At 34.9% G+C, this 15,942-nt stretch overlaps 1 protein-coding gene across 2 annotated transcripts; it reads left to right on the top strand.

Moving 5' to 3' along the window:
• The first annotated feature begins 411 nt into the window (after nt 1-411).
• On the top strand, nt 412-7,115 carry LOC123549369 (uncharacterized). Of its 2 annotated transcripts, none has more exons than XM_053545447.1 (6): nt 412-553; nt 981-1,216; nt 1,639-1,837; nt 2,594-2,706; nt 3,077-4,692; nt 4,969-7,115. In XM_053545447.1, the coding sequence occupies exons 2-6, from the start codon at nt 981-983 to the stop codon at nt 5,298-5,300; spliced, it is 2,496 nt and encodes an 831-aa protein (XP_053401422.1). In that variant the 5' UTR covers nt 412-553; the 3' UTR covers nt 5,301-7,115. The 2 variants fall into 2 exon arrangements, with proteins under 2 accessions (XP_053401422.1, XP_053401421.1); XM_053545446.1 differs by having other exon boundaries at nt 438-718.
• Nucleotides 7,116-15,942: the final 8,827 nt, after the last annotated feature.

The raw sequence follows: 15,942 nt of genomic DNA, 5'->3' as shown, positions 1-15,942 counted from the left end.
AATTGAATAATTCGAGAAATTTCAGGGTTTTTTGTTGTTGTTTTTTTTCAGTAGAAACATGTCTTTTAGAAACTGGGATTTGCAAAAAGCACATATTAAAATGGCTACCAATAAGCAACATTGAATAGAGCTAAAATCTGAATCGCTTGTCCATTTATTCTGCTATTCTAAGAGGTATTGCTTAGGCACAGGTTCATTGTCATTTTTAAATTCAGGCCAAGTGCCGTTCATATAGATGTTGCTATACATTGACCGCCCAAGTTTTAACAATGAACTGTGGTATACAGCAAGGAGATCCTATTGGTCCTGTACTATTACGTACAAAATTCGCGACTAGTGATCAATCATGGCGAATCGTTATCGTCATAAGTCTGTTTTACTTGTCATTCTAACATAAAACTAGACGATAATTAAATGTCATTAGTGCAGAGAATCTTTGTGATCTTATTGGAGGTTATTTTTGTTCTCTGTTTGAAAACTGTAAATAAAATCGCTTAAATGAATACACTTCTATCATACAAATCTCAGCAGAGGATTTAACAGTAGTGATAAGGTTCTAGCATAATTTCAGTTCTTATTTTACACATTCACATATTTTAAACATTAATATGTTGAATTTTTAACAAATTATTGCTGATAGAGACTCTGTTTTAGAAGGAGCTTTAAAAGAAAATATCCTAAATTACGATTGAATTTTCGGATTTAAAATTGTACAAAGGTAAAGTATTTCATAATTGTTTTACCGTATTCCATGAACAGTTTTACAAGTCGTTTGTTTATTTAGTACATGTGTACAAGGCATTGTTACACAAATTGTTAAACTACGTACGAAGTAGAAGAAGAAGTTAAACTGTTGAATATATGTTTCATGTAATCTTAGGGTGTTTTATTATATTATAAGATTCACACACATGAATGAATATTACAGATGAAAAACATAATACGTATACTGAAAAAAAATTGCACACGTTTCATTTCAGATGCACATACCAGTCTTAATATTTCTACTGAGCGCTTTCATGTTTCAAATTGCAACCGCGACAGTACAAACATACGATGTTCCTAGACCTCTTGCAAAATGCTTCGGGTACTTCAAAAGGAAAACAAAATTAACTGAAACCCCAGCTGTTGGCATACAGTCATATTGTGAAAATATGTACATGTGGCAGCATATGAAAGACTTAAACGTTCAGCGTGGAGCAAACACCCAAACAGTGTAAGTATTATAAGTATAACACCCGGGAGTAAATATGAAGTTTCATCGTAATTTTGTTATGCAATTCGGGATCTTTCGGACATAAATCCAGAAGAACGCGAGCATGACTGCGTGAAAAAGCGATGATTGTCTAAGTCCGTATGCACAGCACTAAGAAGTACAAAACATAACAACTGATTTCGTAAAAACGGTTTATCGAATCGCATCGGATATTACTTGCAAATAACATGTTTAGTATCCAAAGCAAAAATTTAAAAAGTAATGATCAACGAATAATTCTCACTCACGCCCGCAAATATTTCCACAGGAAATATAGTAAAGACAACAAAAAATCACGAAGTTAAATAGCTGTGCAACTAGTATATGTTTTGTGCTAAATGTATTGTGCTAAATAGTTGTAAATAAATGTTACACATTTTCAGATCGTATGTGAACTCATTGAGCAGAAATACGAAACAGGAGATAGTTCAACATAGAATTAAACGAAAGAAGAGACAGGCCAACCCCTTGGCGCATACAGGACCAAAACCCAAACTTCGTATTCGTAAAGAAATCCGAATGATGTCTGACAAAGAAATAGAGTTATTCTTTGAAGCTGTAAATAGTGCTAAACAAAACACAGTGAGTATAGATTTATAGTTTATAATTCTGCCGCACCATGAGAAAACCAACATAGTGCATTTGCGACCATCATGGATCCAGACCAGCCTTCGCATCTGCGCAGTCTGGTCAAGATCCATGCTGTTCACTTTCGAAGCCTATTGCAATTAACGTTAATACTTGGATAGCGGCATATATATTTCAAGTAAAATAAGAAAATAGTTGGTTGGAAGGAGTGTCTACTCCGCACTCAAGATTCACTTAAGACTAGCCACTAGACTGATAATAAAGATATTTCTACCTTTTTTCAACTCTTTTTTGTGTGTCTAATTCCATTTCATAGATAAACAATCCTAGAGATTTTCTTAGAGCAAGAATATAAATGTATTTGATATTGACGTAGGATAATAGTGTAACCTCACTCATATGTCAAGAAAAGTTCATTGCATGGAAAGCATAATTGAGCCGTGCAAAGAGAAAACCAACATAGTGGCTTTGCGACCAGCATGGATCCGCGCAGTCTGGTCAGGATCCATGCTGTTCGCTTTCAAAGCCTATTGCTATTAGAGAAACTGTTAGCGAACAGCATGGATCCTGACCAGACTGCGCAGATGCGCAGGCTGGTCTGGATCCATGCTGGCCGCAAAGCCACTATGGTGGTTTTCTCATAGCGTGGCTCAATTTGTTATACTTTTATTTAAAAGTTGTTTGAAAATTCGTATAATAATCAATGTTGTATTTGTGTCAATGAGTGTATCCCGGAGTTCTCTATTTCAGACAATTTCTCCGAATAAATACGATGCCCTTGCTGAATTCCACACGGGTATGACCTCGGTGTCGGCACACGGTGGCTGCAACTTTCTTGGATGGCACAGAATGTATTTACTCATGTAAGTTTTTCTCAATGTGTATCTCTCCAGTTTCAACAGTGTCTCCTTGGTACATACAATATTTTCTTGAATTCTTGTTTTAAAGCCGTTTTTTTAATTTTCAGTTAATTTTTAGATTTTTTTTTATCTTGTATAACTCTTAGAACAAAATACATGTACATTAAAATGTCGGTGAAATAGATTTGATATACTTGTATGAGTAATTATTCTATTGATAACTAAATCATAATTAATAAAAATGTCGAAATTCTTGTTCTGTTTTTTTTTCCGACCGTCCTTAGGTCTGTATTTGTGAAATGTTAGTTGTCTCCCTTTGCAGTGACGATTAAATACACAGGTTAAAACACAGCTGTTTTATTGTATACGATAGGTTTGAAAATGCACTGAGAGACGAAGGGCCAAAATTTAAAGACGTAACAGTGCCGTATTGGGATTCTACACTAGATGAAAAAATGCCCGACTCAGTACAAACAGCGTTGTTCAGCGACCGCTTGCTTGGATCATGCGAAGGTGAAGCCAAAGGTGGGATTATGAGAAACGGTTGGGATTCATCTACGGGCGTTATCACACGTAATTGTGCTATAGACGGGCCTCTACTAAATAATAAGATGATTTATAATATAACTAGGCACACAAAAATGAGCGCCATCTGTGGAGAAGATTCTGAGATCGACCATGATTGCGAATACCATCATAACGGTGGGCACAGATGGATAGACGGACAGATGGCCATTTTGTCGTCTGCAGTGTATGATCCAGTGTTTTGGCTTCATCATTGTTTCATCGATTATATTTGGGAACTTTTCAGAGAAAATGCGGAGAAGGCAGGAACGGATATTGAGAGCGATTATCCGGTCAATCCAACAATTATGGGTGCGCATGAACTTCACTTACCAACAGCGAAAATGGGTTTTGCTGATCTTGACGTTATCGACGGTCTAAGTCGAATGTTTACCACTGAGTGGTACAAATACGACAAACGACCAACCTGCAACAAAGGAAAACAAGACTGTGGGTCAAAGTATTTGAAATGCGTGCCTGCCCTAGACGCAGTGGATCGTGGACAGGGGAAATATGAATGCATGGCAAGGACATTGAAAGAAGTAGAAGAGTACGAAGCAGAAATGAACAAGCCCAAACCCAAACCTTGCAAACCAAATAAACCCAATAAACCTAATAAACCAAATAAAACAACTACGCCACTTCCACCAGTAACAAATACCACAGTGGAAAAACAACCTTCAAGAGAAATTAAACCTGTTCAGAACACGTTCTGCATGAATGGCCAAAGTGACATTGGACAGTGGGTTTATATACCAGTAAAACTTATTTTGAGAAGACCGCCAGATTACACTAACTATGGATCATACCCTGTTAGGCGCGGTAAAATTCAGAAAGCGGAGGGAGATATTTACGCACCTAGGGCGTATAGCAACGTCTACAGACATCTTCGAAAACCGGAAGTTCCCGCTAAATATGACGACTGTATAGAACCTGATACTCCTACCAACACAATTTACGTGAAATCTATGGGTTTGAACTACGAGGGTATTTATAAAGAATATGCTATCTTAGACAAAAGATTAGCAATTACCGTAGCAACAGCATATCTTGCTGTCAGAAAACCTATGTCCCAACACGATGTTTCGGTTGCTATGTTAAACGCTCAAGATTCCTGCGGACGAGTCTGTAAACCAATATGTCTCGTACCAGGAACAGAAATATATCGACCATGCTCTGGTGCCGTTAAAATTACGGGTGGCAGACCTTTACAATTTGGAAATTCTTTTGGGGACGCCGTTTTGAATGTTTGGGACTTTGATAAAGACGCCAGCTGTCCTCAGCTTACGGCGAACAGTATTATTGTGAGTTTCTATTGTGACTACAGTACGGAATGGGTCTGGCCTTCAATTGATCCTGATCCTAAACCTACTCCTGGACCAGTCACACTTCAGCCGCCTGTAGAGCCGACAACCGTCACTGCTGGTAAGGTTGCACTTGCGTGTATTTTCAACAATACATATAAAATGACGCATGCATTTCATATAAAAACAAGAAATTACTTTTTAGCATTAACCTCTCCTCGCTGCGTGTATCGTATATCTATCCTTAATATTTTTTGTGTGTATTTTCAAAAATAGTTAAGATCATACGCATGCTTTTACTGGCTAGAAATTTGTACTGCTCAACCTTATTTTGATAATTTGTTTGATATTTGATTCATTGAAATGAAATGAAATATGTAATACACATCAATTACAGGCTGCTCTTTGGGATGGGATTGTGTTGTGAACAGACCATGTCAGGAAGTTAAGACCTGTGTCGAGGGAGAAGTGCTCGAATGTATCAAGTCATGTCACATGTATGCCAAATGTTTCGATACCCGTAAAACCGGTAGGCCTACTGCCGGAAGTCGGTTCCAGTTCCAGCTGTACCAATGCAGACGAGGAGAAAGATTCATAAACACCAAAACCAGACAAGGATGCGTCAGTGCAAGGCGCAATCCATGTAATTACAAGACTTCCGGTCTTAACAGGTGGCGCAACAATCGGCAAAATAATAGGCGTCGAGGAAATATGGCTAGAGGAAAGTAATTGATAATTTATTATCTCGTGGCGCGCAACACTTTGAATTTAAACAGCAGTTCTTGAATGCAGAGGGACACTAAGTTAAGGGTGAACAGTGTTATGAATATTGCTCAAACCTAAATTGATTGGACACAAAAATGACGTTCGTTCATCTCCGTTTGAGGTAGACGTATCAGTGCTACCTGACGACATTAACGCATCGATGGTTCCCCGCCAAGCTTCGTAACGTCATATAGACTGTCACAGTAATTGAATTACATTAGTTTACCGTAACAAACAATAAACGTCAGATATATATATAATATTATTAGGTTTGTGGGGAAAAGTGCGCCCCTTTTATTGTCTATGAAACGACCGAATCAAAATTCATTTCGATATGATGTTATTATAGTACATTACGTTTAAAAACCGCTAATTTGTCCCATTTCCTGTGACCGTTGAAATGTTTTACGTTACGTTGACGTAATTAACGTCGATCCATTACTGTCAGTTTTTTTTTCACGATTATATTGTTTGTACTGCGGCAATAATGTATTATTATCTTCACGATGTGCATCGTTTGTCATAAAAGATTTTTTATTAATTTTACAATTATGACAAATGTTAATTATATTCATAAGCATATGTCTGTAAGAATTGGTATAGCTGTTACAAGTAACCCATCAAACATTATGTTTTTATTTTCATTTAAGTCAGTAAACGTTCATCTCTCATCCGTCTAGAAAGTTTCTTTTTTAGTGTGATAGATAGATTAAAAATCCAACCCCGCCGAATTATAAGTGTGACAGATAGGTATAAAAGTTATAAGTGTGATAAATAGCTTTAAAAGTTACCTTTACTTGATTTTCAAGTTCGTTTCTTTTTTACACTATTTCTAACATTTATTTTGCATTTTTATGTTTGATTTTCGAATAAAGTGAAAACAAAAAGAAAAGTGCATTTGATTGCAAAGGAAGTACAAAATGTAATTTCATTTTGACACACTTGCCGAAAGTTTACGAAAGTGATTTTGATTTTTTTTTTGTGGTTTATTGTCTTACTACTACTACAGCTATTATTATTATTATTATTATTATTATTATTATTAAATCCAGAAGCCTGTATGGAATAATTTTCCGAATGAAAAATTGTAATTGTTGAAATTTTAACTAAATTCTAACGCAGTAAGTGGGAAAATGACATCGAAATCACAGTAAAATCCACATTCTTTTTGGTGCTATGTTTATTTATTTTTATTCCACTGGGCCAGTCAAACAGTGAAAACAAGATTTTGTTGCGGTCGCAATTATAAGGCCCTACTTGTAAAATTGTAATTAATCCGGGTTTTTTTCGATAGTTTAATGAGGTCGCAATTTATAAAGCCCTACTTGGAAAATTGAAATTAAGCCGGGTTTTTTTTCGATAATTTTATGTGGTCGCAATTTATAAAGCCATTACTTACAAAATTGAAATTAAATCAGTTTTTGCGATACTTTAATGTTATTCATTTGTCATTTCTTTGCAAAAAATGAATTTGTTTCCATTTAAATCTCATTTCAAAAGATTTAGCTTTTTGTATTTGAATGCCCTTTTTTTTCTCTTTTTCATTAAATTATGTTGTTTTAAAAATAATCATATTTGATTTATCTCTTATAGTTACACAATGAGTATTTGGATGGAAGCTTTAAAAAAGTGAGAGGTTTTTTTTGTATGAATGTCTTTGTATTAGGATCTGTTGTCTGTTTTTTAATGTTGTTGTCATGTATTTATTTATGTTACAAATATTTATTTTTATTTACCATGTGCTATACTTTACCGTGCAATAAAAATGCTAAATATTCATTTTTGTATTCTTGTTTATAAAATAACATTTTGATAAAAATATGAACAGACATGATTTTAAATGTTGACTCTTGTTCTACAATATAGAACGGCCCACAAAATAATAAAAAAACAAGGGGGTCATGAGGGCCCTATATCGCTCACCTGAGTTTAGTTGCTTGCTAAAACAATTTTTTTTGCTAAAGTTTCAAAAACAAAAATCTAGGCGAGTAGGTCATGGTAAAGATTATTCCAGATAACAACTGAAATATGTTAAGAAATTATAAAGGTGCTCTAAACCTCTTTGATGTAACTTCAGAAACAAGAAAGTGGGCCAGTAGGTCAGGATTAAGAATATTAAAGAGGATTATTGATATCTACGCTTGGTCCAAATTTCTATGATGTTCCTTCAGATAAAAAAGAAAGTAGGTCAGTAGATCAAGATTAAGGCTATTCAAGATAAGTATTGAAATCTGTATCAAACATTATACATGTGGTCCAAATTTCTTTGCTGTAACTTCAAAAACAAGAAAGTAGGTAGTAGGTCATGATTAATACTCTTCAAGATGAGTATTGAAATCTGTATCAAACATTAAACTTGTGGTCTAAATTTCATTGCCACTGCTTCAAAAACAAATAAGTCTGTGTAAAACAATGGACCACCTGGCATATATTGACCCATTTGAACAACCTTGGTAGAGAACCATTAGTGCATTCCACATACCAAATATCTAAGCTAAGGGCTTATGGTTTCAGAAAAGAATTTGTCAAAAGGGTTTTTCTATATAAGCCAATGTAAAAACTGTTGACCTCGGGACGCAGTCAATTTTGACCCCAGGGTCATGATTTGAACAAACTAGATAGCTGATGACTAGACAATACTAAATACCGAATATCTAAGGTCTGGGCATTAAAGATTTTTTCCTATATAAGACAGTGTAAAACCAGGGGCCCCCGGACGTGTCATATATTGACCCCAGAGTCATGATTTGAACAATCTTGGTAGAGAACCGATATCTAAGCTCTGGGCCTAATGGTTTAAGACAAGAATTTTTTGAAGGTTTTTCCCTACACAAGCCTATTTAAACCATGTACCGTGACGTGGCCAGTTTTAACCCCAGGGGGATAATTTGAACAATCTTGGTAAAGGACTACTACACGATGCTGCATACAAAATACCAAAGCCCTAGGCAATGTGGTTTTGGACTAGAATATTTTCAAACTTTTCCCTATATAAGTCTATATAAAACATATGACCCCAAGGCCGGGCCACATTTGACCCTAGTGATATAATTTGAACATTATTGGTAGAGATCCACTATATGATGCTACATTCCAAATATCAAAGCCCTTGGCCATGTGGTTTTGGACAAGAAGATTTTCAAAGTTTTTTCCTATATAATTCTAAATAAACCATTTGAACACCCACCCCCACCCCCATCTCCAGGACGGAGCCATATTTGACCCTAGGGGATAATTTGAACAATCTTGGTAGAGGACCACTAGATGATGCTACATACCAAATATCATAGCCCTAAGCTCTGTGGTTTTAGACAAGAAGATTTTCAAAGTTTTTCCCTATATAAGTATATATAAATAATGTGACCCATAGGGCGGGGCCATATTTGATCCTAGAGAAATAATTTGAACAGAGTTGGTAGAGGACCATTAGATGATGCTACACACCAAATATCAAAGCCCTAGAACCTATGGTTTTGGACAAGAAGATTTTAAAGGTTTTTCCTTTCGGTTGCCACGGCAACCAGAGTTCTGTATGGAATTCAATTCTTTGAGAGAGATCTTAGCACATAAAATTCGACATAATAAAGACATAAAAGGTATTGTTATAGATGGCGTTGAATATAAAATAAGTCAGTTTGCTGACGATACCTCTATACTCCTTGATGGCACAGATAAATAATTAAACTCTACTTTAAACATTTTGAATGAATTTGCAAAATATTCAGGATTAAAGGTAAATTTTGAAAAGACACATGTTGTTTGGATAGGATCTCTCAAGTATACTACAAGTCAATTAAAACAAAATGGAAATTGAATTGGAACACACAGGCTTTTAAACTTCTTGGACTTACATTCCATATAGACTTAGAAAAATGATGAATCTGTTCAAGAGGATGACAATAAGAGCAGATCATACAGAGAACGAAACTACTCAAGTAAAATCAGAAATAAATCTTTTCCCGTTACTTAGCACCTTTTCATCCTACCATATCTTCTTTGCAAGATGTTGCAGATTATACCTATTCTATGAATCTTTGGCAAGGTCACGCAAATAAAAGTTCAGTTTGTAAGCTATTCAGTGGTCTTAATGGTGATTTGTGTTATATGAAAAGTTAAAACACTTGTACGAGAATATTGACAGTACAATCAAAAATTATAGTCACAATATATGAAATCTTTGACAATTGTTAAGTTTGGAAAAGATTACGTGATATAGAACAAATAAAAACCCTTTTGAAGATGTCTGTGCCTTACTCTCATTTCTATGCTGTTCTTCCAACTAGCAATAGCTAAAATTTGAACCCCTTTTATAATCATTTGTACAAATCGATAAAAACTATTTATATAAATATCTTTATCAAAGGAATAGTTTGTGAAAGCATATAAATAAGATGCAGTTATTGATAAGTAATTGAAAGAAATAATTGGTACAATGTTATTTTCTTGCATTGCAGCAATTCGAATATTTTAAACAACTATTAAAACGAAATCAACAAAGCGGTTTAAGTATTGATGTGAATTTCTATATACCGCGTATTAAACGATCTTAACTCTAAAAAGGACGAATCATATTTACATATATGTTAAATCACAAATCTATTTATTTATGGATGATGTTTTGAAATCAAAATTCAGAATGGAAGTATTCATGCTGGGTTTTGAAATAGAATGATCCTACTTAAATGGCTGAAACAAGAATTGTTCATCGAATTTTAGGAACAAATTTTGTTGTATAATAAGATATCTAAAACAGAATTATGTTCTTTTGCAAATAGAAAAGGAAACTTTCCTTATTGTGTCTGGAGTGTTCCATATACATCTTTACTTGGAGATATAACGGATATATTAACGCTTTGGGATGTACTTTGCGAATATAAATCTTTTTAGGAATCGAAAAATAACAAGAAATTTAACATTTTGAGTTAATAAAAGTACACATTTTGTGAAGAAAAGAAATTCTCACTGCAAGTATAATAGCTTAAAGTTTGCCTTTGTATGTAAAAATCAACACAGCATGGCGGTATGAAAATTTAAGCGGTTGGAATATGGCGTTTTACATATTTTGTCGGCATTGACTGCGATTTCAAATGAAGTTGCAAAAAAGTTTTTACTGATTTCTAATAACTTTGTGAATGGCTCTGAATGAGAAATAAAGATACGGTACGAGTATAAGTTTACAGCACCACCCACCGGTTTTACAGAACAGTCAATTCCAGAAGTTTTATTAATTGTCTGGTACAATATTCATACATATTCAATACAAAGTATAGCGAATAAATTAACTGTTTTGGCATAAAGTAAAAGTGAAATTGAAAATTAAGATGCGCAAAAGAATCCGTAACAATTGGTTGGATGAAAACAAAAGCTGATAACTGGAAAGAAAAAGATAAAGTTTAAAGTTCCGGAACTAAAAATTGATAATTTAGAGATGAATAAGGTTATTCATTTTTGAAGAACATGTGAAAAAGATAAACAATTGAAATATTCACGTTATTTGATGAGGTAAGAAGAGTCAGTCTCATATAGGGAGATTTAGCTTCACTAAGGAGAATGGAAAGGAATTAATTAAGTAAATGAGATGAATGTGTATCATTTCAAGATGAAAAGTTGGATGAGATTGCAGAAAATCAGAATTCAAAAATTGGCAAGTCAAGTTGGAGCTGGATGAGATGAAAACATGTGTTACTTGAAAAATGAAAGGAAGTAATCTCTTTTTATGATTAAGAACAAGATAATGAATAATCCTCAAGAGGTAATGAACATTCTTCAAAGATAAACTTCAATTAAAGAAAGAAAGAGTAGAATGATGATTACAACTTCATAGAGTGCCCTCATGTCTTATGGACAAAGCCAGTCATAATAAGATTTGTGTCCTATGAAGATAGAGACCTTGTTTTTATATACATGTGTACGTACCATTATAATGAACTGTGTATCTGTACGTGAATATGACTTTTTGTCTTTTTTTTATATACTAGTAGTATATTTTTTGTACTATGTGTTGAGGCTTCAAACCATAAACATAATTGCAGAATTATCTCCCCTGAACATTGTCATTGCGGAATCTGTTTTTCCTATGTTTCTTTTTATATCTTACATTTAACTCATTTGTATGTGTGTATTTGTAAGGTTAGCATGGGATGGTTCCCCGACCCATGTCTAACCATGTGACGGGGAGAATAGACGGGGTTACCCATTGGGGCCTCAAAAAAAAAAATCTTTGAATATTTTTTAAAGAGTGCTATCCAAGGAACATCCCTCTAAAGTTTCATCAAAATTGGTCTGGTGGTTTAGGAGGAGATTTTGTTTAAAGAAAAGTGTGGACGGACAAAGGACGGGCGAATGCCGGACGTATAGCTCACCCCGAGCACTTTGTGCTCAGGTGAGGTAAAAAACCTGACAGAACTGTGGCAAAAACTACAAAACTACAGTTATTCTTTCTTGTTAGCAAATATTACATAACATATTTGTTGCATGGTTGGTAGGTCTCTATTCTGTCAAGGGGAATTCATATAAACGATGTAATGGTGAAATACTTCGATAAGATTTACAAACAAACAAAAACTCGAACACAATTAGAAATGACACACTTCGGAGTGGCATGTCGTTTGAATACGTTTTTAGACAGTGCAATGCATTTTTATTACATAAATTACATTAAATGCAAGTATGATTTGACATAAAAACATGCAGATTTTTCTTGTAAAGTTTGGATTGCCGTTTTCCAAGAAACTATACCACGTAATTGTATTTATTTATTGCGGATTATGAATAATTTATGTTGCATTTACTTATTATTCGGCCATAAATGCTGTAATGTCTACTACGTATAACTGACATAATGCATTTGTAACCAGGTTATTTTTTTTTATCATAAACGTGTATCTTCGCTGCATGACAAAGGATCAATCCAGAAATTACTGTACGTTAATGCCCTTGTCCATCATGTGGCCGAAAATCAAACGCTATATGGTAGCAGAAAACCTATGTTTTAGAAATACAATGTCTGTTGAGATCATGTAATCTGTAATGGTGTAATAAAGGCGCTGGTCTTTTCTTGCTAGGCTCATAAGAGATATTGTATCTTTTTCCTGAAAGTGCATTTAGAGAGGATTTAATGTTAGAGATATTTGAGCCGCGCCATGAGAAAACCAACATAGTGGCTTTGCGACCAGCATGGATCCAGACCAGCCTGCGCATCCGCGCAGTCTGGTCAGGATCCATGCTGTTCGCTTTTAAAGCCTACTGCAATTAGAGAAACCGTTAGCGAACAGCATGGATCCTGCCCAGACTGCGCGGATGCGCAGGCTGGTCTGGATCCATGCTGGTCGCAAACCCACTTTGTTGATTTTCTCATGGCACGACTCATTTATTTTAAAAGACTCTAACGACTGATGCCACTCTACTTAAGAAAGTAGACTGGTATCCTTTGTGTTATACCCTGCTATGTTATAGAAGATTCAATACAAAAAGTTCAACTTGTTAAAAGAACTGCATGAACCTTTTCTTGAAATAGATGCCTGTTGCATTGCACTATGTTGGTTTAAACAGTATTTATTTAGAAAACTGAACATATAACAATATACATGAATTTATACATGAATGGATTAGAAAACAAGTTTACAAAAACTTATATGAATTCTTCTCCATTAAGAAATATTTACACAAGTACAAAGATGCGTTAGCAACATGGTCGTGTAACATATGCAGATGAAGTACTAAAGAGAAACTTTTGATGGTAGGATTTGAAAAAGATGAAATACTACGACAATATATGCCTATTATTAGGTAACAAAAAGTGAGATTTTTCGGTAAGTAGGCATTAAAAATTTTGAAAAAGAAATCAACAAGAGTGCACGGATAAAAAAAAACACATGGACACATTAAATTCAGCACACGGTTACAAGCGACGGTCACTGGGCAGGTCGTCGATGACAACAAAGACTGATTAAAGTTACATATCAAAGCGCTTTGTTGATAAGATGAATTTTTGTACTTTGACGAAGAGAAGGGTGTTTTCGATGTTAGTCAGTTACAATAAAAATTGCGTTAAGAGATCATCAAAAGAGAGGGCAAAAGTTGGTCTCCTAACACAAATTGTCTCTCAATACAAGATATTAACCTGATCTATAAAAACACAAACGGGAACTGAAAAGCGGTCTTTAAATACGAGTGGTTTCTTAACAGATGTGGTCTTTTAAGAAAGTTTGATTGTAATTACAAAAATAAACACACAGTTATAATTCAGTTTGTATATTGTGCTTGTCTTTAACTTGCCTACACCATGGAATACACATATCTTGTATAATACTTATTTATTTATTTATTATTTATTTATTTATTTATTTATACTAGTAATACTGAACATTTTCGGCGTACTCGTTCTTCCGCGCGACGGTAATATACGACCCAAACAATACGTAACGTGACGTGACATTTTAATGCGACGGTATGACGACGAGTTTATTGAATCTTTTGCACTAAAATTAACCTTTATGCATTCAAAATTAAGCTCCACGTGTATCATAATTTTGCCGATGACGGGGATTTATACGAACAGATTTGTTTAGTACGTCCCTACTTTCAATAAAGATCGTGTAATGGTAATATCAGAACGTATATAAATTGTAGTAAAACTTCTTAAAAGTGCCTGAATGGCAAAAACTTTCTTATCTGACGAGTGTTCCGCCCAGAAAATTGCTGAACATGACAATATTTGCCTTCAAACAAAAATGTTCCATTGATGAGATATTTCAATAAAGAAATAAGTTATATAATTTATTTCGTTACATTTCTTTGTCTAAAGTTAATTTTTTATCACATAATCTTTTATTTTCACTAACAAAATGTTTGTATTATCATTGTAAAAACTTCTCTTAAGATTTCAAAGACTCGTTTGTTTTTTGTTGTTGTTTTTATTTAATCTGAAAACAAATGTTGTAGATGATACATCAAATGCAGTGCAAACAGATTTGCGTTGTACATTTAGACAGAAAGATTTAGTAGTTTTTAGTGAGATGAGTTTAAAATGGAGGTACATCGATATTGTCGTTTTCTGTCCAAAATGATGTTTTAATAGAAATTTCATTAAAAGTAGCCCGGCATTGGAATCACATTCTAGCTTTGCCAAAAATAAGTCCCCTATACCAAAAAAAAAAACAGTTTGAAAAAACCCTAGGTTCATCAGTAGTCCGCGTCGAAGTAAGCTGATAATCTCTCTTTAATGATGTGTCAATCAACAGTACTGACGAGATGCTATATGAGCCGTGCCATAAGAAAACCAACATAGTGGGTTTGCGACCAGCATGGATCCAGACCAGCCTGCGCATCCGCGCAGTCTGGTCAGGATCCATGTTGTTCGCTTTCAAAGCCTATTGGAATTAGAGATACTGTTAGCGAACAGCATGGGTCCTGACAAGACTGCGCGGATGCGCAGGCTGGTCTGGATCCATGCTGGTCGCAAACCCACTATTTTGGTTTTCTCATGGCACGCCTCATATTTCAAGGGCCGGATTTCTAACAGAGAATTCATGTCGTACAGTTCAGAACTTAATAGTCGCCCTATCATGTACGAGGAATAAGGAATCGGGACGTAATTCGCGAAGTCATTGTTATGGGAACCAAGCCTCGTTTACTGTAGATCATTCTTAGAATTCGGTACCTACTTATTGAGATCATATCTTCAGGGTCAGAAGCTTATGCACCCGGTCATATCGTTTATGTGAGGTGATATTTATGGGTCGGATTCTTATACAAGAAGTGGTATTTTAGAGGTCAGAACCTTGTATACACACTGTGGTATTTTGTAGGTCGGAACCTTATTTATAATAGACGAGGTGATATCTTTGGGGTCAGAATCTTGCATATACAAGGTGGTATTTTAGAGGTCGGAACCTTATACACGAGGTGACATTTTAGGGGTCAGAACCTTGTATACACAAGGCGGTATTTATTTTAGAGGTCGGAACCTTATACGCGAGGTGATATTTCAGGGGTCAGAACCTTGTATAGGTGATGTGGTATTTTAGAGGTCGGAATCTTCTTCGCGATGTGGTGTGTTAGAGGTCAGAACCTTGTATAGACAAGGCGGTATTTTAGGGTTGGAACCTAATACGTGAGATGGTATTTTTAGGGTTAGACAGCTAATTAGCGAGGTCGTAGTTAGAGACTGGAATCATAACCACGTGATGATATTCTTCGGGTTGAAACCTTATGAGCGAGATTAAAGTACTATGTCATATTTTGGGATTTGGAATCTTTTCTTATAACGTGCAGTCATATTTACGAGATGTTGGGAGAGGGAACACGACCATGATACTTGCGAGTCGGAATTTTCTACGTGTGATTATTTTAACTGGACTGTGGTCAGATAATGAAGCAAAGACAATCAATATTGCAATAGCCGCGTGTGTATTTAGAATAAACGCAACACTAATTAATTCAAACATACCATTTTGGGTGCAAACATACTTATTTTGTGCGTAAAACTTGTTATTTGTAGATAATTAATTATGTATAGCGTTACGTCATGATTAAAAATGTATACCTTCTTCAACATTGTTAAATAAAGTACATTAGTCGAAACGCTGAAAAATAGTAAATTATT

Source organism: Mercenaria mercenaria, chromosome 6 (genome assembly GCF_021730395.1).
Source record: "Mercenaria mercenaria strain notata chromosome 6, MADL_Memer_1, whole genome shotgun sequence".
NCBI classification, from domain to species: Eukaryota; Metazoa; Mollusca; class Bivalvia; order Venerida; family Veneridae; genus Mercenaria; species Mercenaria mercenaria.
The sequence above is the reverse complement of the archived record's forward strand: the minus strand, read 5'-3'. Positions and strand labels throughout refer to the sequence as shown.